Source organism: Talpa europaea, assembly GCF_964194135.1.
Source record: "Talpa europaea genome assembly, chromosome: 7".
Classification (NCBI taxonomy): domain Eukaryota; kingdom Metazoa; phylum Chordata; class Mammalia; order Eulipotyphla; family Talpidae; genus Talpa; species Talpa europaea.
The window spans coordinates 97,192,106-97,217,527 of record NC_140074.1 but is presented as its reverse complement, the minus strand read 5'-3'; the positions used below and the strand labels follow the sequence as shown (position 1 = coordinate 97,217,527).

The following is a 25,422-nucleotide window of genomic DNA, read 5'->3' as shown; positions in this document are numbered from 1 at the left end:
ACCTGGAAGCAACCCAAACCCAAAAATAGATGACTGGATCAAGAAGATGTGGCATATATACACAATGGAATATTATTCAGCAATCAAAAAAGATAAACTTATGCCATTCGCAGCAACGTGGAGCGAGCTAGAAGGAATTATGCTCAGTGAAATAAGCCAGAAGGAAAAAGAAAAATATTGCATGGCTTCACTTATAGCAGGAATACAGGGGAACCAAATAAGACATCAGTGTAAAAAAAAATAACAACAGTACAAAACACAACAAAGCAAAAACAGACAATTACAAATCAGAGACATCCTGCAGGGGAGGAGGAGGGAGAAGGATCAGAGGGAGGGAGGGAGGAGCACAGGGGACTGAGGTGATGGTGCACAGGTGCCTTGGGGAAGGAAACTCTATGGGGACTACACCTGAGGGGGTGGGTGGAAGCAAATATTGTTTAAAAAATAAAAAAATATATAAATTAAAAAAACTTTAATAAAAAAATAAAAAATAAAAGTCCAGTTCTCTCATCATACAATTTACCCTTCTACTCGGGCCCTCTCCTCTTTCCCTTTGGGTAACCACTGATTTGGTCTTCTAGTCTAAACGTTTGTTTTTGTTTTATTTAGTTCGTTGCTTTGTTTCATTATGTGCCACATATGAGTGAAATCAAGTGGTATTTGTTCTCCATCTGGCTTACTTCACTTAGCATAATCCCCTCCAGGTCTGTCCATGTGGTTGCAAATGGCATCTTTTGTCTTTTTTTTTTTCCAGCCAAGTACTACTCCACTGTACTATTGCCACATCCTCCCTACCAATCATCTGTCAGCGGACTGTCAGGTGCTTCCCATCTCCTGGTGCTGTAAATAGTGCTGCAGTGAACACGGGAGTCTCTCTTCATATTTTTGGTAAGCCTGTGTTCTTCTGACTTCTCCTTTGAATCAATGGTGACATCTGCCAGGTTCTCCTGTTAATAATGAGTGAAACAAAATCCCTAATGTGATCATTAGGAATAATAATCCTTAGGATTTTATCTGGATGAAAGTCTGATTTTCCTTTTGTTTTAGAAATTTCCCCTTTACCCAAAAATGCTAAATTACCTGTGTGTTCCTCATAAGGGGACTGCCCTGTCCATGTCTGTTACCCCACAGCATCTTCATTATGCAAAGCTCCCATCTTAGCACCAAGACCAGCCACATGCGAGCAAACAGCTTGCTTCGGTGATGTGTGTGCGTTTTGTGATTTGATGAAGGACAGTTGCAAGTCACGGACCAAGTGCTTCGCTGTGGGGGAGTCATTTCTTAGGTGAGTTCCTGGCCCCACATCATGGTCCCACTAAGAGTCTCTTTTACTTCCTCATATATTTGATGTGTTTGTGACCTTTGATGCATCATTCAAAAAAATCATAAGTTATGTTTTCAAAAAGTTGGATATAAAATAAATGAAATTCTGTAGATTTGAATGGGAAGAAGATGGTGAGAATGAAAAAGAAAAGGCAGCAAAATAAGAAACACTGTCAAAGAAGGAAAAAAGAAAAACTGGTAACAGGTTAGCGATGATGAAGGAATTAGGGTCACCTACATCTACTGAAGTGTCACCTTCTGTTTTTAAGCAAGCCTGATGGAGGGAGTGACTAATGTGTTTGAATCTGCCCCTTGAGTTGTAACTTCCCAATGGCCCTTAGCAACAGAATTTCGGTGCTCATCCAGGAAATTTTATAAACAAATGAGAATTTAGAGTCTTATGTCCATGCACCAAAAAAATAAAAGATAGAAATTGAGAAGTGAGTATGACCTCAGATTCTAAGCCATAAGTTACCCTGGGTGCAGAAAGGCCAGTTCTGGGCTGACAGGTCAGCCGGGCTGGGCTGGGCTGGGCGTCTCCAGTGGCCAGCGGTGGGGCACCTCTACCTAAATGCTCTCCATTTGCTGACAAAACCAGATAATCACTTTCAAACAGCTACTTTCCCAAATGAATCCACTTCCAAATCCCAAGGATGGGAACACACAGCACTAAGCCCATGAGCAAACACCGCCTACAGGAGAGAACAAGAGACACTCTCTCTCCTGCCCCATTAGCACGTTTGAGAAATTAATCAAGCTCAAACCTCTCCAAGGACACTGTTTTCCTGGCTTGCTAAATGCACATAGATTAACTTGTCACTTGGAAGCCGGGAGGAAAGACGGACGGAGGATAGAATCAATTGACTGTAAGAAGATGCCCTAAAACTGGTGTCCTAACCATCCTAAGGCACCCATGACACTGAATGCTGAGCTTTTTTTTTTTTTTAAAGATTTTTTTTTTATTTATTTATGTATACAAGAGCTGAGCGCTGGGGTGTAAGCCAGAGGTATGGAGGTGAGAGGATTTAAAGATTTATTTTATTTATTTATGCATACAAGAGCTGGGAGCTGGGTGTAGGCCAGAGGTGCGGGTGGGGGTGAGAGGATTAACGAGAGTGGGAGCAGAACAGGCAGATCTACTGAAATACACTGCTGAGGGGAGCAGTGGGTGAGACAGGGGAGGTCTGCTGCGCATGTGGGTAGCTCCCTGGCCGGGAATCAAGCTTATGCTGCAGTGGCTGCCGATAGCTTCACAGCGCTGATACGTAACCCCTTGAACCACCAGGGAGGCCCCAAATGCTGAGATTTCTTTATGAGACAAATATGGTGTCTGTTGAAGGAAGAAAACCCTTTCCTGGGCCGCTCTTCCTCTATATAGAGAAATGGTTCTCCTCTTATTCAGCATGGGAATGGGGCTTGTTACCCTAGCTGGCAGCAAAACAGCCCTGCAAATCCCACCGAGCAGCGCCCGGGAGCAGGGCTCTTCCACTTTAAGGAGTTGCAGAGAATTTAAGAAAAGGGATGAGCTGTCTGTGCAGCAGCACACAACATATGCATATACTTCAGTACTCAGTTTCTGGGACATACAGACCCCCCACACCCTCCCCCCCAAAGGTCCATCCGCGTGCCCAGGCTAAGAGCCATTAAAGCAGTCCAGTTGCAATCCACCAACTGTGAGTCAGGTACCCTCTGGCCCGAAGCCTGGCTGAGATGGTGTCTTAGGTCAAGGCACAGAGCAGAGTCGGCATGGCCTTCCCTGTCCATGTACAAGGTCAACACCCCATTTAGGCCCCAGGAGCTGTGCTCACCCCAAATACTCTGCTTGAACTGCCTCTACACTTTAGTAAGCACGGACAAGATGAACCAACATAATAACCGGTCTGTATATGGTCTTATAAAAGCCACAAAGATGGTGCACGTCAGAATACTCAAAATTCGTGCAAAAGGAAAATAAGTCCTCCTATAGGGAAGACTCATTGTGCCTCCTTTCTACCAGAAGCTGGCTCTGTCTTGCTTGGCCATAATGAGGTCAATTCTAAGCCCCCTAACACTTTATCCATGAGAAAGTATTGGGCGTCCACGTTCCCGCTGGCTCATTGTAACAACCTCCTCAAGGGCTGTCTGCTCCATTTTAGAGATGGAGGCGTGAGACCGATGGAGATTAGGCAGAGTTGTTCCAAATCAGATACTGGGCAACTGGCAAGCAAGGACCTGGACTCCAGACTGTTCCACTCTGAATTTCATGCTCATCCTCTTTTCATTGCTAAGAACCTCCATCATTAACATGCATAAATGCAGTAACTTCCCTCCAGACCCATGGAACCCACTTACTGTTACCTTCCTACAGAGCTTTCCTCATCCCTTCTGACAACAAAAAAAGCAAAGGTTTGGTTGTCTATTTTTTGGGAATGATAAGGGGTATAAATTATAATGAAAGAAACATACTTACCTGAGTATGTATGGGGCGGGGTGGGGTTGTGTAAAGAAAGAGACAGAGAGATTAATTTAAAAAGTGGGAGTGAAATCTTACTGGCACCCTGCACTTCTGCCCTTAGGCCTTTAAGAGTCCATTTTTCACTGAACCCTCCCGAAACAAATGATCACAAAACTGAAAATAATCAGATTAGCTTCCCCAACCACGGCCTTAATTCTGCTGTCACTCTTCCTATGCTGTATCGCATACTTTAGCCTTATTTTATTTATTTATTATTTGGATGGTGTCAATATTCTAGGGGAGGAAAACAAGTCCTAAGAGCAAGATTTACAGAGCAGGATTGCCCGATGCAGCTGGCTCAGAAGGCTGTGCACTCAGCCGGAGCGCAGGAGAAAATCAGATTTCACAATGTACTTTACGTGGGCAGAGGAACTGACCTGCAGCTCTTCCCTCTACTCTCCTTCTCCCCTTTAAATAAATAAGCCAGGTGAGTCGAAGGAAAAATGAACTAGCTCTGAATGTCCAGGGGCCAGAAGTCACGGCTTACTCCTGCTTCAGAAGAAGGGAGAAACAGGGAGCTGTGGCAGGGTGAACCAGCCTCTCGACCCAAGAAACAAACAGGCTAATAAATTAGCACTGCAAAGGCACTCAGCCGAGCTCCAGAATCCATCCCATAGGCTGCCTCCTCTTCTAGCTCATTAACTATCTGAGATTACCATCATATGGGGAGTAGCCTCTCAGCTGGAAATTGAATTAGCCTGGCTATAAACCGGGAATGCAGAGCAGAGAGCACCTCATGAGCTGTCCTGCGCCTCCCTCACAAACGCCATCCTCTCTCCCTCCATCCAGTCTGGTCCCTTCTTTGCAACTTCTCTTCTAAACAATAAGTGGGGGGGGGGGGGTAGGAAGTAGCAAAAGGAGCAAGACTTCTTTGCCCTTCAGATAAAAGCACAGGAAACCAGGGTTACTCGTGGTAAGATAACTAAAGAGATGGCTTCATGAGGCTTGAAGGTCAGAAATTTAACATTCAAGGAAAAAAAACAAGAAGGGGGGGGCGGGAGGAATAAGCACATACCTACACCCTAACACCCCCACAAATGGTGTGTGCAGAGGGGTAAGCCCCAGTTAGAGGGGCAGCAGGCACTAATTGCACCTCGGAACAGGTGTGTGCCTGCAAAGCCACCGCCTAATTACCAGGTTGGGCATCTGGCACAGGCAGGCTGGCCCTTGCTCAGCTTCTAAGAATGTTGAATCAAGGGTCCACGGGGATGTTCCTGCTGTAGGTCCGAAGAGCTGAGAAGTGGAATTTCTAATTACATGGCTTTAGACTTTCCCCTAATGAAAGGTTCCATCCAGGCAAGCAAAAAGCAACCAGCTTAGAGGACATGGGTCCCGGAACACCTCCTGAGAAGGTCTTTAGTGCTTCCCTGTTTTTTTTTTAAAGATTTATTTATTTATGCATACAAGAACCTGGGTGCAGGCCAGAGGTGTGTGTGGGGGGTGAGAGGATTCACCAGAGACAGAGTGGGGAGCAGAAGAGGCAGATGGACTGAAATACACGGCTGAGTGGAACAGCAGGCGAGTCAGCAGAGGTCTGCTGTGCCATGTGGGTAGCCCCCTGGCCGGAGATCAAACTTGTGCTACAGTGGCTGCGAATAGCTTCATAGGTGGCATCTTAACCCTTGTGCCACCAGGGAGGCCCCTGCTCCTTGTTTTTCCTGGGTGGCTGCTTTTCTGTTCACCAGCAAGAGCAATTCCTGTTTAAAGCTGTGCAGCAGCATCCCATAAATCCCACTTCCAAGCTGAAATACTTGAGAGGAGAAAAAAGAAAATACAAGGAAAACCATACTAGTTACCCTTTGAAGTCATGACTTAAAGCTCACAAAAGACATCAACTCCTTCCCTCTGTGCCCTCCCTGGTCTCCATTTCTCCTCTATATCCATCACACTTCTTCATGTAGACCCCCCAGTAGGGGCAGGAGGACACAGAGCAGGTTCTCCATGACATGAGCAGACGGGGTAAAGGAAGAGAGAGTCCTGGAGCCCTCAGTGGCTTTTGCAGGCTTTTACTGGGATTTACCAGGCACACGGCAGGCAGGGGTGCTGGGGGGCCGGGAGGCTGGCAGGCCTTCCAGCCCCCAGCAAGTCTTCACTCTTTCTGGGCTCTCTGGCCTTCTCTCATATTCTCTCTGCTTCTCTCGTGGTTCTGCTAGCGTCCCCATGACACCGCCCGTATAAGCCCAGTCTCTCAGCCCAGGTGAGTCCCATCTACTCATGCCCACACCCTACTCCAGGCGCCCGCCATCAGGCATGCATTCAGGACCACAAGGATCCATCATCTATCCTAGTGGCAGGAGGGCAGAAAAGCCTAATATCATTTACTTACCCTACACCACCCTCCTGCCTGTCCACAGGTATTCCTTCTGCCAAGACTTCCTTCCCCACTTGGTCTGCACATGAACAATTCATTCGTCAGAATCTTGAGAGTGTCACCTCTTCTCTGAGGTCTTCCCAGGGAAGATTCTTCCCTCCCTAGACAGATTGAATCACTCTATCCTCTGCAGGATTTCTGTGCTTGCACATCCTTCTGTTTCTGCTTTTGTCATGACCCTGTATTTAGCCATCTCACCTCCTGCCTTTACTGTCACTCTCTACAGTCAGTCTCCACTAGGTCAGGCCTTGTCCCTCCCTCCACAGAGCCCCCCACTGGCCTAGTCTACACTAGGAACACACTAAGAATACAAAGAGCTTCCTCTCCCCTCTTGCTCTTCCTTTGATCTCTTCACTCTGGCCATAATGCCTTCTAGGGAGACATATTACCACCCCCTGGGCCCCAGATATCCTTTCTCTTCATTTAAGCCTCTACTCACTATCACCTCTGAAAAGATCCCCCACCTAAAATAACCCTTTCCCATCATCCTCTCGCCTATGATTCTCCATCCTCTCACTGTTCTATTTCTCTTCATGGGTCTTATCACCAAGTGACCCATTGTTATTAGTTTATTTGTTTCCTGCCCACCTCCCTACTGGAATAGAAGCTAGATGAGGGCAAGATCAGTGCTAGTAAAACAGGGCCTCAATTATATTCCTGAAATGAGTAAATCTGTGCATCGTCAGAGCCCTACACAGAATAGATACTCAGTAAGTTGATAAAATAGATAGGCATCTATAAGGAGTTAAACTGACATCGCGGACTTTGGAGTACAGAAACGAGTTACGTGAAATCAACCACTTCCTCCCCAGTTCTCTGCCCCCTTTGCTGGTATCCAGTGAACATAATCGCCTAATGCTGGCTTCCTCCCCACCACCCCCTCAACACATTCCACTGAGCAGGGAAGCCAGAGGATCCTACAACTGGGATAACACGGCACCAAGTCCAAATTAGAATGTAACTGACAAGCAACCAATAGCTGACAAGTCCTTTAAGACAGTCACATGTTAAATATAAGCGCTAAACTTAAAAGATACAATTACGTGGGCAGTGTCTTTACATATAGCCAGACAGCTGCTGTCTGTAAGTGCTAGATCCACCCACACACCTTGAGCTTCCAGAAACTACTATCCATTAGCCACACGGCTATGGCAGGGAGGATGTGGGCTGAGCAACTACAGAAGACAGTATACCCCTAGATGACAAGCTCCTTTCCTGAACTTCCCATCCCCTCAAACTGACATCCCCAAAAGACACTATGATCTGGGTGAGATGAGGTAAATCTGATCAAAGTCCCCAAAATGAATGAAAGCTAAGTCTTGAGGAAACCAGCTTATGTTCTCCTGACAAATGCTCTTTCTACAGAAAATAAGTCATGAGCCTGTCTTATCCTTTGCTTCCAGCTGGGGTTTGGGGGAAAAAATCTCAGTCCTAAAAATAACTGTGAATGACTAATCAGTCAATCAGAAGAGACAGGTGGGGAGGACACAGGGGCTGCACACAGGGGCCACCCCACTCAGGCTGGCAGCCCCTTAACCAAGAGCCCCTGGCTCTGCTCTCCTGAGCCCACCTCTCAGATTCCAGTCTCTCTTCAAAACAGAAATAGACTCTGGGACAGGGAGATGCACGTCTAAACCAGATCTGATCAACAACTGCAATGTTGTTTGTACGTTAACACAGAAGGTTCCCAGACAATGGAGTTCCTCCACTGTGAGTGATGGGAAGAGGACTAGATCACCTAGGGAAAGCTGCCAACCAGGAACCAGGCCTGATGTCACTCTACTTGTTCTGGATTCTGAGCCAGCCAGCAGGCGAAGTTTCGCCACAGCCCTGCCCTGCTGCACTGGAGCGCGGTGGCCACCCCTGCTTTCTCTTCTTGCTCAGAACATGCTCCTGTGAGTGACGGGTCTCCAGTAGCAGAACTGGTTAGGACAGGAGGGGGCGGGCAGGGCCGGCTGCAGGTTTACTGACCATCTGCTTCTCCACCTTAGGGCACAGCTGCAGGCCGAAGAGGCTGGTGCTTGGAACTGAGTCAGGAGTTGGGGAAGGATGGATCTCTTCCCAAAAACTTCACACCACAAAGGGAAGGTCCTTTGGGACAGTCCTACAAGTTTTCCAGAGAGGCAACGGGGAGAGGGACGTGTGAATTTTGTAATGAGAGACCCTTCTCCTGAACACAGGCGGCAGCAAATGCTTGTTCTGGGAACTCAGAGACCCACACACAATCAGCCAGCAGCTCGAAGTGCTGTTCTTCTTAGAAAACCACCTATACATGTTCTTGCTTTCTCTGCTGAATCCCTTCTTTTTCCTCAAAAATATGTTAAAATAATCAAATGCATAATTCACTCAAAGTCTGTGACTTTTTTTCCTAGGGGCAGCTCTCGTGGCCTGAAAACCCCTTTGGCCGTGAGATGAAGTCCTCCCCCTCAAGGCAGCAATCCATTTCTGAGTCAGCCTCCCAGCCCTGCCCCTAACCTCTGCCGCTCCCTCTGCTCCACTCAATGCCCCAGGGTGGACCACAACTCTTTCTGGGCCTTTCCCACAGTGCTGCTCTATCCTGCACCCTTTTATCTGTTTTCTGGAACAAATAAAATGGCAAACTCCTATCCATACATCAAATCCAACTCAGCGGTGGCCTGTCCTTTGGGCCTCTTTTTCTGCTCCCACAGCATTTCTCACTTTGTTTTGTATTATCTGTCATCACCAACGTCACGAGCTCTTTAAGGCCCCTGACAAGAGCTTAACTTTCTATTTTCCCAAATACTTTCCGACTGCTTCACCCATTCAAAGCATTCCCCAACTATCTGGTGGGTGAAATCCTATCATGAGTCATGGGTAGACACCACCTTATTCCATCAGTCATGCCATCTAGACGCTCCGGTCATGACTTGGCAATAGGGCAGTGTCGTTATGGCTCGATTTTCACAAGGCTCTGTAGAAAGAGAAGGACGGTATTAAATAGCCCGTAAAAGATACGTAACTTTATAGGTGGGGAAGTGCGATAAGAATGAGAGGCTAGTCAGGTACATGCAAGAGAGGACCCCACTCTGGTGTGAAACGGTTCACTCCAGGCCCCCGGATGCGCCCTTCCCAAACCCCTCCCGTAAGCCAGAGCACAGGGCAGAGGGGAGCGGACATCTAAACAGGTGTGAGCGTTTCACCCAATACGAGGCGTCTGTAGGAAGTGTATCAGGAGATAGCAAGGCCATTATGGCACATTTAGAGAGCTTGGAGGGGAAATCTAGATATTCTTGTAACTTAAGTTTAGTGCAAACAGGTAAATTAATCCCCCGCCTCCCTCTGTGAAAGTTCCACTCGACTCCTTTCCCAGTGACACCTAATCTGAAACGTGCCTTCATTTCCGGTGCTGCGTGACTAAAGAGACTTTAAGTGTTCCCCCTTGGCCCCAGACACCAAAAGGGAAAATGCATGCTTACCAGGAAAGTGACTGGCTTTGTTTCCAGCTCCAGCCTGCCAATGTTTGTATGTGGCATTCATGTTACTTTACGGAGACCTCGGCCTTCGGTCCAGGGGTGAACAATCATCCCTGCACTGTGATTAAACACACACACCACCAGGCCCTGCTGTGCCAGGCAGGGTGGAAAAAAGCCTCCCCAAACCAACACCATCACACACCTTGCTCTGTAAACACCCTGGAGACAGAGCACATACCTCTGAAAACAGACACAAGCTTCTTGGAGGAAAGCTGAACCAGCAATTAGGCTGCTTACGGAAGAGCAGCAGCGAGGGAAGGCCTAGCAAGGGAGCCTGCCTGTGGCAAGACCAGACTTGAATCCCAGCAGCCGGTCTCCTTCCCCACCTCAGTTCAGAAACTTTCTGTCCAGGGTTCCTGATTTACTGTGACTCCCCTTCTTGTTCTCACTCTTCATCCAGGAGCAAAGGGGGTGCAGGCCCATCAGTTAGGAGGCGCCGTCGCACGTGGGAGAAGGGTAGACTCGGGCCACAAGGAGTGCTCTGTTCCTGGGGGCAAGGTGGACAGAGAGTACCAGGTCCAGGGACAAATTGAACTGCCTGAGATCCTGGAGACCTTGCCTGCTCCATGTGCACCTGCTGGCCGGGAATGAATACCACTCCTCGTGATAGTTGTAGGTATTGAGTGAAAGAGGAGACTGTGCTCAAGAGGAAATGCTAAGTTCACTGAAGTTGAACCGATTTTTGTTTTGTTTGATCTTGGCTAAATGTGGGGGATCATCAGACACATCACCCATTAAGCCTTTCAAGATCCTCTGTTCACTGAATGAAGTGTGGTCTACCTGCAAACTGTCCTCCAGGAGATAAATACAAAGAGTGAGCGTAATCACTTAGAGCTATTATAAATCATTTGACGTTGTGCAGTATCCAAGGCCCTGACCAAGGTACTCACTGCACAGGGGTAGAGCAGTGAGGAGGTTGCAGATCTCCTGGCAAGAGGCACTGCACTAGTCACACATGGTGAGGCAGCTAGTCACACATGGTGAGGTGCATGTAGATTGGGGGAAAACGTGGCCCACACCAGAGTCTGTTGAGCACTAGACTAGGTCCACTTCATTGCACTAGTGGGGATACTGACAGGAAAGAGATGCAATGACTTGCTGAAGGTGATAAAGTATCCATAAAAAAGGGCTCACTCTAAGGGTTGCCAATGGGGTGGAAGGAGGCATATGGAAGAATAACCAGTTAAAGAACCAAAAAATATCTTTGATAGGAGAAGCGTGTCACCAAAGATGATTATATGATGGTGATTCTCATTTTATTTTATTTTTTTAAGATTATTTATGCATACAAGAACTGGGGTACAGGCCAGAGGTATGGGGGGTGAGAAGACTCATCAGAGACAGAGCAGGGAAGAGAACAGGCAGAATGACTTAAATACACTGCTGAGGGGAGCAGCAGGCGAGATAGGGGAGGTCTGCTGCGCCATGTGGGTAGCTCCCTGGCCGGGGATAGAACTCGTGCTGCAGTGGCTGCGGATAGCTTCTTAGGTTATGTCTTAACTCCTTGCACCACCAGGGAGGCCCCACTGATTCTGATTTTAAATGGCAACCAGCTAGCAGACCTCCATGCAGCCTCTCCCAGGATCCCCACAGAGGTGTAAAATTAAAACTAAGGCAATTCGAAAAAGAGCGAATGGTGAAACCTAACCAGAATGTCCATGATAAACTAGACTGAGGAAATTCAACTCTGGAATAGTGCATATCTAAAAAGAGAGGAACTAGTCTGTAGCTGACTGCTCTGTCTGGCTTTAAACCTTGACCTGGAACCAGACAGGTGACAAACGAGTCAAGCTGGCCAAGAGTGAGACAATAAGGAGCAGTGGGGCCTAGGTCCCCTGTCTACAGGAGCAGCTGCTCTCCAGCTCCAGACAGTTGTCACTAAGAGAAATGCAGACCTAGTACTGTTAGATGCTTTGTAAAAGGAGAAAATCTGCATTTGTATGTGAAATCTCCCAATCTGTCAACATTGGCAGTGAATTTACATGTTCTGAAAACCTGCAAATATTCACTCTAGGATTTCATTTGCATCAAGTTCAACAAAAGGCAAAACTAATCTGTGGAAGTGATAGATAGGATAGTGGTTATTTTGGGGACCAAGGGTAGTGAACAGAAGAGAACATGAGGATGGATTTGGGGTTCTGAATTGGTGTCCTGTATTGAGTTCACTTTGTGAAAATTTGTCAGGCGGTACACTTCTAATCTGGACTTTTTTTTTTTCAAGATTTATTTATACAAGAACTGGGGTATAGTCAGAGGCACGGGAGGGTGAGAGAGGATTCACCAGAGACAGAGCGGGGAACAGAACAGGCAGAATGACGAAATACACTGGTGAAGGGAGCAGCGGGCGAGACAGAAGAGGTCTACTGCACCCTGTGGGATTCTCACCAGCCGGCCGGGATTGAACCCGCATTGCAGAGGCTGCGGACAGCTTCACAGCACTGTGCTCAACCCACTGTGCCACTGGGGAGGCCCTGGACATTTTTTGTATAGGTATAGGAATTTAAAAATTGCAACAACAACAAGAACAAAAAAAAAAAAACCACACCAAAAACCATAGGCTAGGTTTATAGGTAAAATAATATGATATATGGGATTTTCTTTTAATGATTCAGAAAAGAGAGTGCATGGCACTTCCTAGAAATGACAGAGGGAAGTCTTGGAGAAAGCAGAAGAGAAGCCATGTTGAGAAGGGCTAAGCGAGTGGGATTCTGCAGAGCTGCCATCTCTCTTGAGTTTCTCCCGGTGTGGAGGGAGGTATGTGTGCAGGTGCTTGAAGGGAGAGGAGCAGCGTGCATGTGGATGTCAGCCTGGGAAAGGCATGGTGACCAGCAGGACCAGCCACTTGTAGAGCCTGGATCAAGTTCTTGAGTGAAAACATAACTAGGGAGCACCGGGTCTGTTCTGTGATAAAAGCTTCTCCTACATCGCTTCTGTGCAGCACGAAATAGGACATCCACACAGGCGGGTGTCAGATAACTCAGCAGGGGAGCAACTGGTCCCAGGGGTAAGTAGGGTGAGTTTCCATGTGATCTTGACAATTAAGCGCCCAAGACCCAAGATCCCAATAAGCAGCTCCCAGGTCCAGGTGAAAGAGAAGAGGTGGGCTGGGGAAAGAGAGGAAGCTGCAGTCATAAAAGGGGTGTCAAGTTCACAATTTTAGCATTGGAACCTGGGCAACAGGGATGTTGGGAAAGTGACAAGTTGGTGCTTGGGTACATGCATGAACTGCCACTCTCAGTGCAGATGTCCTTGCAACCAGAGGTGCTGGGGAGTGAGTGTAGGAGACAAAAGAAAATGTGGGTACATGAATAGAAAAGGAGAGAAAAATTTTTAGTCTTACGGGTTCTTTCATGCAGAAAAGTTTGTATCTTTGGAGAGAAAATACCACAATAGAGATTGCTGAACTTGTCCACAAGGAACATCACATAGAAGCTCAGCTGTGTATAGAACTTCACGTTGGAAGGACCGTCAGAGAGGTATTTCCTTCTTGCTTGGGTTGTGGAGGCTGAGCCACCTAATATACAGCTGTCTGACCTTAGGCAACCTCTGTGACTTTCCCTTTCTCCTCTGCAAAATGCAGGAAATCACTCAGGAAGTATCACTGCTAATATTAAATAAGCACCGGCCATTTGCCTGCACACAGCGGGCTCTCGCTCTCTAAGGCTGAAGTATTTGTTTCCTGTTACATCACATAGTAACTGACAATCCCTCTCCTTATTCCCTCCTTTGCTGTCTTTAGAAAACTCCTGGGAAAGTAAAATACAAAATCATATTTCTTTGTGTGTACTAATTTATCGCATGTTCCCCCTTCTCCTTAATATGTTTAGATTTATTAGTGATTTGGAAGTACTAATTTTTTTTTAAACAAAACCCATTGTTCAAATTGCTCTGCGATCTCTCCCAGGCGATGGATTTTCGTTCACTAACTGGAAAAGGCCCCTCAAGGGCAAGTTCAAGTTCATATTTCTGTACTAAGTACTTTAAGTGTTACCAGCACTTGATAAGAGTTAAGTGCTAAACAGGGCATTTTTAGAGCAGTAAAAGTACTCTGCAAGAAACTATAACGTTGGGTACATGTCAATATACATTTGTCAAAAGGCGTGAAATACACAACATCAAGAGTGAACCCAAAGTAAACCATGGATTTTGGATAATTATGACGTGTCAATGTAAGTTCACAAATGGGAGCAAATGTACTATTCTTGAGGGGGGATGGTGATACGGAGGGGAAGTCAGGAATGCTGCCTGCACACGGGCAGGAATTATTTGGGAACGCTGTCTTTGTGATCAACTTTGCTGTGAACCTAAAACTGCTCTAAAAAAGAGTCCACATATTTTTTAAAGTATAAGTGCTCAATAAATCCTTGCTAAGTGAAAAAAAATATGTCAACATGATTTATAAGAATGTATTATTCATGTACTATAAAAAAAGACTTAAAATGATCACCTTTTGCTTCCTCCATTAAGTATTGTAAGTCAAGGCCAAAGTGGAGATCAGCTTCCCCTACCTTACCATTCCCTCCCCAACCCCTCCCCATGCACATCCACTCACCCACTTGGGGCTTCTGTAAAAGCTCTTCGCTGGGAACAGGATGTTTACTTCTTTGTGTATGTGTGTTAACTGGCAGCACTAGCATATGCTAAGTGCCTGGAGACTCTGGAACAATCAGACAGGAGGGCACCAGGGACCCTAAGAACAGCACACATCAAGAGGAATGGCTGGGCTGAGCCAGGACTAGCTCCCAGCCAGAGAGGCCTTTCAAGGGGGAAGGCACCAGGAATGATCTGGAGACTGAATGACTATTCTCCCATTGTTGGCTCAGTGAACATATGGACCAAATCCTGCATTTCTTCAGCATCTCCTGCACAAGGAGCAATATTATATATGAGCTTCCTGCCCTTTTAACACATGTCATCTGCACGGCCACAAAAACTTCCACAAGACACAATTGCCTCACACACATCCACAGCAGAATGACTTCTCAGTGTGCAGTGTAAACCCCATCCTGAGGGGATGGTTTTTTTAGCCGTGAGTCCAACTTCCACAGCACAGGAGGAGGAAGACCCCTCCCCTACAGCTGAAGGAGCAGAAAGATGACTTCCAGATAGTCCAAAAGGAATCATCCCTCCCCTAGGGGGGCAGAGGTAAGCAGAACAGCTGCAGACAGTGGCACGGAGCGCAGGAGAGTGACCAGGGAAGGGGTGTCCTCCAGGGCTACTTAGGGAGCAGAGGGGCAGGCCTGGGGGTGGGGGGGTGGTCAGGCCACTTGATCTCAGTCCAGTGGAGATTCAGGAATTGGAAGGAGACTTGAGAATTACTTCCCCCTTCTCTCCCTCTGAGTCTTCCCCACTTTTTCTTTTCATCCTGCCATTTAAAGTACCACCTAATAGAAATGAAGTTATTTTCCTTCACAACTCGATGTGCTGAGTCGCGTTTTCAAAGGAGGGTGACTGAAGATTTTCTACTTCTTTTCCCCGTAGAGGCAAGAGTGGGGAGAAGTGAAGTAAAAAGAAACGTTAAAGTTGAAACTGACTCAGGCCCTCGTGTGCAAGCCCTGCCTGCCCCAGGCCCCCAACACCACCCTGCTCTAGCCCAACAGAGGCACACGCCGGGAAGAGACAGCTCCCCTCCGAAGGGCAGAGCAAGTTGTGCTAGAGGGTTTAGAAAAGAGAAAGCGAGAGAAAAGAAAGGAAGGACGCACAATAGATCAGCTGATAAGCTCTAATCTGAAAGCTGCGGCGGTTCAGCACCAATTCAACTCCCGGGGTGGGAGCGGAGCAGCGCGGCCAGCCAGCCGGCCCTCGCGGGGGCGGGCCGCTCCTCCTCCGCCCGCCCCTCTGGGCGGGGCCGTCGCGTGGGCGGGACGCCATTGGTCGCTAGGTAGCCCCTCCGACCAATCATCATGGGGCCTGGGCCCGCCGGCTCCGCCCACTGCGAACTTGGGCGACTGAGCTCAGCTCCTGCAGGCTCAACCCAACAGGTGAGGACCCGGCTCCGCGCCGGGGCTGGTCACGTGGCTTCGGCCCGCGACCCGCAGGGTGCAGGGGCAGCCCCCGGCCAGGCCGCCGGCCCCGCCCTCAACTCGGGGAAGCGCTGCCATCTGTCCCCGGAGCTCAGCGGTCATCCGACCAGATGCTTGATCCCACGCGACGCAGGGACCGTACTGACTGATCCCCGAGCCTGACCGGCCGCGGAGCCATTTTCTCGGCCACCGTTCCAGGAGGGAAGGTCTATGAGAATGCCCCTTCAGCTGCCAGAGGGGAGCAGACACGTGGCAGCGGCCATGCCCTGCCCGGGGGCCTTATTGGACACTTCTGTCATCAGACCTTCCCTCTTGCCCCCCATTCACTACAACGTGTGTGTGAAAAATCTGCTTCTTACCACTTCTCTTCCCAATGTTATTTTTTTTTCCACTCCATTTGTTGCCCATGTCTCATATTGCCCAGAACAATCTTTCAGTATCTTTTGAGTTTCTAAGCAGGTGTAAGTAACCCTGTTAAGTAATGCGGAGCAAAGATTTGGGATTCTGAATCAAATGCCCCCTCCCCAGGTTGATGTATTGGTAACTCAACTGGTAATGTTCACATTCTAGTCAAAGGTGTTTGAAAGTTTTAACCTTCTAGGCAAGAAACAGGCTGAGCTGAAATACAAGCAACTTAATGTTATACCACAGTCTTATTTTAACACATTTGATGGACTTAGAAAATATTTTATTCCAGAGTTTATCTGTGCTTTAACATGCATCAACTTAAGTCACAGTGAATATATGTGTGGGTATGCATATGCACATACTTAATATTTTGGTACAGGTGGAAAATATAAATTTCTCTCTGAAAGGACTCTTTAAGAATCCCTGTCTCACAGAATCAGTCCTTAAAACAAACAAAACAGCTCTTTTGGAGGTGAACAAAACTGCTGAATTGCTTTTCTATTTAAATATGTTTCATCAACACAGTGAGAAGTCAATTTTTTGAATGATCTCGTAACTTTTGCTGTTTTTAATATTTTTCAAGTCACAGAAATGTATATATAAAGGAATTTAAGATATAAATATAAGGAAAATCCTCTAGGTGCATAGAAAATGAATGGTGGGTTTTATTAGCATTAGGAATATTTTAACGCATAGTCCCTTGCTGCAGTGAAAATTATTGCCATGTTATTATGCTGGCAATTGCTCCTCACATCCTAACTTTCCTCCAAATCTAAAATTAGAAAGAAAGATCAATATATACTAATGTCAGTTTTATTCGATGTTACTTATATGAGAATTCTAACAAGGTAATGTTTTAAATATTTTTTAAAAGTTCCATGCTCTACTTACAAGTAGTTTTCAAAGATACCAGTATCTCATTTCTTTTCCGTCATGGTAAATGTTTTCATTTGAGGTAGGCAGCATATTGTACTCATTACTCTTGAAAATACGCCACATATTTGGGGAATTCATTTTGCTGGGATTCCTGACTAGTTCAACAGCCTAGGACTGAAATTTCCCTTACTGTCTGAAACCGTGGACTGTTTAAATGAGAGAGGTAGCGCCCTATTTGGAAACTAACTCCATTCACAGCAAAAGAAATGCTCATTATGCTCTGCCTTTAGAGTGGACATTTTGTGTTTCTGTCAATCAACTTAATTTCCATGTTCATAGAGTGAGAACATAAAGTATTCAAAAACTACTGACATAGAAAGCCGTCAGACTTAGTCACGTATTTCAGTCCTGGAACTTTAAATAAATGCCAGTTCCCTGATTCATAACATTAGCTGACCAGTGGGTTTGGTTTCCTTTTTGAGCTCCCAGCGTACTTTTAATTATAAATAATTTCAGTGATTCAGAGGGTTATCTTATATAATTAGAAAACCTTATGTCCTGCAATGTTTTAAACAAAAAGGTAAAAAATCTGACATAGTTGGAATGAGGTTTTGTGAGATACTGAATCGTGGAAAAAAATTAAAGGTTTTTCTTCAAACAAAATAAAACACCAAAGGGGGAGGGGGGAGGTTGTCACTTTAAAATTTCAAACAATACAACTTTAGCTGGGAAAAATGTCTTTATAATTATAGTCTATGTTAAATTATAAATGTTTAATGATCAGGCTCCATTAAATAGGCAAAATCTAATTTAGTCAGTTCTTAATTCCTAATTGCAGTAGTCAGATTTAATTCCTAATTGTAATATTCCATTTTGATAAATATTTTTTAAGACATGGGCTGTAATCTGAATTTTAGAAACCTATTCAACAATATCATATCATTTGGAAGATAATAAGTTCAATTTAACTCATATATTTCAAATTTTATTTATCTAAAACAAGTAGATTACTATTAAATATTGGCTATTTTATTAACTCAGAGCATCTGGGAAAACACTTATGATTAGGTTAATTTATGTTATATTTTCTCCTCAACTTGTAAAAGATTAATCAACCATTTTATGGTCTAATTTAGGTGCCTAATTAAAAACAGAGCTCAACACATGCTACACTGTCTTGCTAATAAATCTTGACAGCTTTGTAACATGATGGTTTGTATTTCAAATTGTTGCATATAAATGTAGATTTCTGATCTTCACCTAGCAGCCAGAAGCAAGCTACATACTTGGTTTAAACTCCGGGACTAAGAAAGTGCAATTACTTCAAAAAGGATTAGCCCCAATCAGATCTTATCTTAAACTTCCTGCAGTAAAGACAGAAGCTATCTTTGCCACCACATTTTTTTTTTTTTTTTTTTTTTTAGAAATAGAGTAGGAAAATAGGGAAGAAGTTCGTGGTCTCTGCATTTGTTAAATTAAAAATGGAGGGAAGCTCATTATATCCTACTTTGAAGCTTTTGAGCAATTTCCAGTTACTTGGTCTTCAGATCGAATTCTAAAGAAAACTGCTCAAGAGTTAGTTATGATTATTTTTTGGTTACTAAGCACAAATTCTCAATTTTAATTTGGGGGGACTGTAGTTGTTTTAAATGAATACATTCATGAATCCTAATAAGTTCTGGAACATCTCACATAACCTGTGTTCTCCCTCCACCCCTCTACGCCCCCCCACCCCAACACCCTTCCCAACCTTCAAAAGGGCAATGAAAGAGCAAATCTGTTCTCAGCAGGGACACTCCCGATGTGTTCTCAGCCTTTTTACCTGAGAAATACTTTGACTCCTTTGCCTCTTAAGTGTCCCGTACAACAGAGAAATAAAACTGCCTCTGCTGTGGTGGTGTAATTGTCCTCACTCCAGTTTCCAAGCTATCTGTACATCAGAAAATTCAAACTCTTTTAAAGGAAGACCAGTTTGGAACTCATGGTCTGTGACCAACCTCATATTCTGCCCACTTAAGGGAAGGAGCATGCACAGAGCAACCTCTCCATCAGAACTGCCTGGGTTGGTATTTTAGCTTTGCCACTAGAAAGTGAGACCGTGAGGTAAGTTGGTAAACCTCTTCTCTGCCTGTGGTTCCTCATCTGTAAAACTACCTACTTTGTAGGATTATAATGAGGATTAAATTTGCTAATCCTGTACAACTTGAAACAGTTTCTGATACATAGGGAAAAGTTTCAGGAACTGCTAGCTACCAACATTATTAAACCACACACAATTTTTTTTTATGTGGTGACATCAGTACAGTGTCAGCGTATACATCCAACAATGGGGAGAAGGGTCAAGATGGGGGAGTTGTTCCTGGCACTGTAAAGTCTAAGGAACATTTCTATATAAAAATAAAAATCACAATATTTGGTTCACCGAAGTCATTAAAATTCATGAAAATACCAAATTTTAGCCAAAGCAAAAAATACATTCTCTTATGAGAGTATGTATATATTTGATTTTCCACCATTTAAAGTTTAAATCAGAGCCCACATGGATGGGATGGGTGCTTCCTCCACTTTAGCACGTTGAAGTTTCTCGGTGACAGCCAAGCCCATCAACCCACAGAACAGAAAGGCCAGTTTCACCAAAAGTTCTGTTAAGTCACTTTGTGGGGTCCTCACAAGCACCTGCCAAGTTGGGGAGACCTGACTTGAGAGGGAGCTGGATAATGAACTAGAAAAGTAAACCTACAAGAGCCTTAATCACAGGCTAAACCAAACTCAGGTTCAGGGCAGATGGGGAACATTTAATATTAGCACATTTGATTTTTCACTGCAGATAAGGCAGCAGAAAATCTGCTCTCCCCGCTGTTGGGAGGTCAGCTCCGCTTGGCCACTCGGATGGGCTGGGTCCCACCAAGATCTCCAGGGTTAAGGCAGACAGTGTCTAATTCTGCCAAATGAAAGAACTACAATAAAATTCCGGGACATCATGCAAATTCATCCAGGCCCTGGGCTACTGGTTGGCCACTAGCAGGAGTGTCTCAACCGATTGAACCCATTAACCACTTGCTCAGATGGCCAATATCTCATTCTCCAGCCGATTACCATGCTGACTCTCAAGTCAACCATGCGTGACTTGAAAACATTTTTAAAAATGTTTTCAAAAGGCCGAAATGCCTTCAAAAAGCCTCCTCTCTCCGATCTTCTAGTTTTAAGGACCTGTTTTAACCACGTTTCTGAACTGTAATTCTCTGGTTAATTATTATTTATACCCTTCTGCAAACTGCTGCCAGATTGCACGCATGGGGCGGAAGATAAGCATGGAGCACATCTCTGGCAGCAGGCTTAGGTGAGCGGGTGAGAGCTCCAGCCTGGGCGAAGGGTGTACCCGAGGCGCCAGATTTAGGGAAGAGCATTCAGGGTTAGTCATGTCCCGGTGTGGTTTGTTTAAAGTTAAAATGACCACCTTCAAAATAATAAAGTCCATAATTTGCCCAGACATCCAGAATATTCCTCATTAATTAAAATTTTTTAAACAGATGGCATTTGAAAGAGGTTTTTTTTTTTTTTTTGCCCCCTTCAAAATACCTACTAACTATGAGGCCACGCCCGGCGCTGCAGCAGCCGCCCGGGAACTCCGCGCGGGGCAAGCTGCGGGGTTTGCAGTCTGCTCCTCCATCGCGGGGTCGGCCGGCCGGGTCACTGCGCGGGTCCTGGGCCTCCAGGCCCCACAGCCCGCTCTTCAGTTTAGGGACGAGGCTCTGGAGAATGACCAGGTTTCCGCTCCGCACTCCCCAGCTACCCCCCTGCGACCCCCAAGTCCAGTCCGTCCCCGGAGCGGCCGCTGGCAAAGGGTCTCCTGGAGCCTGTCCCGCCCGAAGCTCCCGGGCTGCGCCCCCCCCCCCCCCCCCCGCAGCAGGCGCGCGGGGAGGCTTTCCAGGGCCACTTGGTTATTCTGTGTTTCTGAGTCGATCAAAAAGAACGTGGCAGGTGGAGGGCAGCCGCCTAAAAGACTGCGTGAATCTTCCTGTGGGGATTTCCACCGCCAGCCCCAGGCGCTTCTAAAACCGCCCGACATTAAGGATTCAGTTATTTTCCTGCCAGTTCCTCCCAGCCCGGCCCCTAGTGTGTCTGATCTCAGAAAATCCCGGCTGCCTCCGGCCTCTGGTGAGTTGCACCTAGAAGGGCGCTGGTTAGAGCCTGCCATCTGGGCCCCGGAACCATCCAGGAAGAGGAGGGGTGGTGGCAGAAGTAATAACAATACAACGGATGACAATGGTGACAATTAGGGACGCCCCACGTGCCTGCCAGGCACCTGGCCACACCAGCACGTTCTTTCTCTCCGCCCAGCAAAGACCCACACCACCCCACTGCACAGATGGAAGCACCGAGGTCCCAGCGAGTCAGCTGCCAGAGCCAGAAGGCGAGTCTACTGCTCAGCCTTCAGAGCCCCGGTTCTTAAAAACCGGTGTCTGCGATGGGGAACTTTGGGGAGAGTGTCTGTCGCCGCTGGCTAAACCTAGAGACTCGGGCGACTCCTGACAATGAAAACATTAAGGACAAAGGGGAGGGGGGGAGGGAGGCTGAGAAGCAAGCGGTTTCAATCCGCTGGGGCTGTCCCCTTTTACCTTCCACCCTCTCCAGTCCCAAAAGGGGGTGGGGTGGAAGGGGGGCAGGGAGAGGGATTCGGTTCCACTCTCCGCTGCTTTTGTTTTCTTAAGTCTTCAGCCCCTTGGAGGCTAACTAGGCCTGGATGAGGGACTTGAGGAAGTCATTCTGGAGGTGGTGGTGGGGTGACAGGAGGGAACGCAGGGGAGTCGGTGGCCTGCCCCAGTTTCCACAATGCCAGAGTCAGGACTCCCAGCCCACCAGCCATTCACGCCAAGTTTGGTCAACCAACATTTCACCCCAAAGGCCACCAGGGAAATCTTGGCCAGAAGTCGTGATTATGACCCCGAAGGCGTAGACCCTTTGCACCGGGACTCACACACCGACCCAAGAACCGAGTTTCCGAAAGCCCCAACCTGCATTTCTCAATCAACGGGCCCAATGGTCTCTGGGCCCCAACGTGCAAAGAGCCGGTGGAAACAGGCGTTCCTGGCCCTCGCTCTTCCCGCACCCAGGTCTGGAAGGCGGAAACCGGAGGGCCGCGCCCCGGGCGCAGAGAAGCCTTCAAAGCGTCGAGCCGCTCCTGCCGGCTGCAGTGCGCGCCTTTGCCCGACAGGGACCAGCACCGCTCCACGCTCCGCGCGCCCGCCGGCCAGACCGAGGCGCCGGGCCACCCGCCCAGCGCACACTCCAGGACCCAAACTAATTGCTAGGGAAGTCGTTCTGAGCCTCCTCCCGCTCCAGGAAAAGGAGGGCTGTTCCCCAAAACTTAGCAGCCTCCCCGCGGCATGGGCGAGACGCCGGCGCTCCCACCCCCCATCCCCATCTGGGGACCAGAAGCTGTTCTGTGAGTTGGTCTAGCGCTGAGACCGCGACCAACCAGGCGCAGAACGTCCCGGGCTGCAAAAGGAAAATCTGATACTTTCGGGACGTGGCCACAGTTAAGAGAAAGGGTCCTGCGTTTCCCTGAGCACCGCCCCAGTCCCGCTCGCTGACCCCCTTCGTTAAGGAGAACTTGCTCGATTAATTCAAGTGCCACCGTGGTCCACGTTCGCGCCAGAGCTCCTCGAAATGTTTCTATGGGCCGTGGCGCGAGAGAAGCTGCGCGCACCTAGCACAGCGCCGGGGCGGGATCCTGGGCTCCGCTAGCCAGGAACCTCCGCGCGCCGGCTCCTCCGCCCCTCCCCGGCCCGGCGGTCCTGGGCTGCACCCCCTGCACTTCTCAGCACATGCCAAGCCCCCGTCCTCCCGCGGTCCGGACGGCGGCGGGGACCCGTGCCCCTGGCTACGGAGGGGAAACTCACCGGTACCAGGCGAGGCCCTTGTCGTAGCTGCGGTCGAAGAAGTGGGGTTCCGCGCCCACGGCGCGCACGTCGGGGTGCACGCGCAGGAACTCGAGCAGCGCCCGCGTGCCGCCCTTCTTCACGCCGATGATGATGGCCTGCGGCAGCTGTTTGCTCCCAGACCCACTAAAGAAGCTAGAGATGGGGCTGGGGGAGTCCGGCGCCTCGGGACTTTGCTCCTCCAGACTCGCGGCGCCCTCCGCCGCCTCCTTACCCTCCGCCAAGGTGGCGGCTGGCGCGGCTTGGAACGGCAGCCTAGGAGGAGTCCCCTCCGAGCCGGGGGCCAGGGCCGGCGACGCGTGGGCGGTGCGGGACCCCGAGCCCAGCAGCAGCAGCCCCGGCGCCGCGGCGCACGAGCCGGCGCACGAGTACAGGAACATGTAGAGCCAGACGCAGAGCATGGCGAAGAGCAGCGCGAGCTTCCTCCTCACCGCTGGCGTGGGCGGCGGCTGCTGCGGCAGGAGCCGACCCGGGACATCGAGACTGGATCGGTCGCCGCTCAGGCGCTGCCCCATGCGCGGCGGGCGGGCGCGGCGAGGGGCATGTCTCAGCACATGGCGGGCCCCGCCGCGGCAGGGAGCGCCGAGAGGTCCCTAGCCCGCTGGACGCCTGGATGGTTCGGTTTATTGGCCCTGGGCGGCCGCGGCCGCCGCCGCGGCTGCTCTTCCCCAGGTGGAGGCCGCAGCTGTAGAGGAGGCGGCTTTTGACATGTTGCCCGGGAGGAGCTGCAACTAGAACGGAAAGTCGGGGCGGCGGCAACTGCGGGCCAAGAGACGACTCCTCCGGGGGGGCGACCTGCGCGGCGCCAGGAGAAGGCTGCGCTCCGCGCCCTGGCCACGCTAGACGGGGCGCACCGCCGCTCGCCGGGACTGCCTCCGCGCAGTGGAGAGCGGAGCCTGGAGAGAGCAGCCTTGGCACTTCCCCGCGGAGGCTGCGAGGGAGAACTGCGCAGGAAGAGCGCCGCGGCCCGAGGTGGGGTGGGCGGGCCCGGCCTTCCGGAGTGACGGGTCGCTCCACCTACCAGAAAACGGGAGCATCATGCAAATGCCAGCGCTTAGCTAAGGGTTCAGCAACCAACCGGCTCCCGGAACGTGGGGGTGTGGAAAGGGTTCGGGGCGGTGGAGAGCGGTCCTGAGTTTTTATTGGGCGAAGTTCTAGGGGTGGGCTCAGGGGGGAGGAGCCGGCGGCTGGTGACAGGAGCAGATGGCGATAAGGATGCTGTAGTGACCCAGTGCTGGGAGAGGTCCGACCCCAGCAAGTGTGGCGCTCGGTCACCCGCGCGCGCATTTCCGTACTCACTCCCCGGAGGCCAGTTTTGGCTGAGGTTGCCCAGATAGCAAGCCCTGAGTTCCCATTCAGAGGTTGTGCGGGAGAACTTGTAATGTGTGTGCGCGCGCGCGTGTGTGTGTGAGTGTGCGCGCGCGCGTGTGGTGGGAAGTTGGAAGACCCAGAGTCTAGACAGATGCGTACAGCCCCGGAGCCCACCAGAAACTCGCAGGGGAGCCCTTCCAGGACAGGAACCGGTTTAGGAAGTTTGGGAGAAAGCATGTTTGGAAATCATTATCAACTTTTTTTTTTTTTAAGTGTTTCTTTTTTATTCCTTGCCCGGAGTTGATTTCTCTCGGTCTGCGGGGGAGTTGGGATCGGTGTAAACTGTCCTTAGGAAGAATCTTTCCTGCTTCCCAAATAACTGGAGAAAGGTCAGGGGAGCGAAAGGAGAAAGAAACAAGGAGAGGGAGGCTAGGGAAAAGTTTCCTGGACGAAAAGTGAGTGCGAAAGTCATTTTGAATATGAATATGAGTTGAGGACGTTAGGTTTAAGAAAATGTTCTTTCTGTCTTTCCTTTTTTCTTTGAATAACTATTAAAGCCACATTCACCGTCATTTTAGGAAAGAGTTTGGTCGTTAACCCGTTACTATAATTATCAGTTGCACTTTCTGGCTACCGATTTTTTGAAATCAAACGTCAACGTGAAGCAGATCGATCACTCAGTTACACTTACTTCATTGTCCAAATCCATCCAAAGCTGATCTCGCCTCTTCTTTTCCGCAAAGTGGCTCGTCTGGGGTAGGGACAGAGGAGCCGAACTCCCAGGAAACCATAACCGGTTGCTGCGGAAAGTTGAGTCAAGAGGCGGCGCACCCTGCTGAATTCTTGCCCCGCGTTTGAAGTTGGGTGGTTTGGGATACTAAAGTTCTTTATCACCGCGGTTCAGAAAGTTTTCAAAGCCTGCAACCTGGCGCCTGCGGAGCCAGCGGGCCTCCAACGCCTGGCTGCGCGCGGTTCCGGCACAGAACTTTCCTTCCGATTCCCACCCCACCACGGCCCCTCGGGGGCTGAGGGTCGCCCACGAGGTGACTCCCCGACGGCCGCCACCCGCGCAATATTTCACCGTCCGCGCAAGCCAGCGGGCGGAACCGACCCGAGCCAGCGTCCCTTGGCCGCGCGCTCTGAAGCTGACCTCCCCCGGCCAGCTGCGCGCACTCCCGCT

The 25,422-nt window shown here is 48.7% G+C and overlaps 1 protein-coding gene across 1 annotated transcript in view; it reads right to left on the bottom strand.

Annotated features, from left to right (window-relative positions):
• The window catches only part of LOC311173456 (heparan sulfate glucosamine 3-O-sulfotransferase 3B1), a gene marked incomplete at both ends in the record, with an annotated part of 38,730 nt that extends 15,284 nt beyond the window's left edge, over positions 1 to 23,446 (bottom strand). The window contains one exon of the mRNA XM_084237439.1: positions 22,893 to 23,446. Within this exon, the coding sequence (XP_084093565.1) occupies positions 22,893 to 23,446 (554 nt within the window). The remainder of the gene's footprint in view (positions 1 to 22,892) is intronic.
• Between the last annotated feature and the right edge of the window lie 1,976 nt (positions 23,447 to 25,422).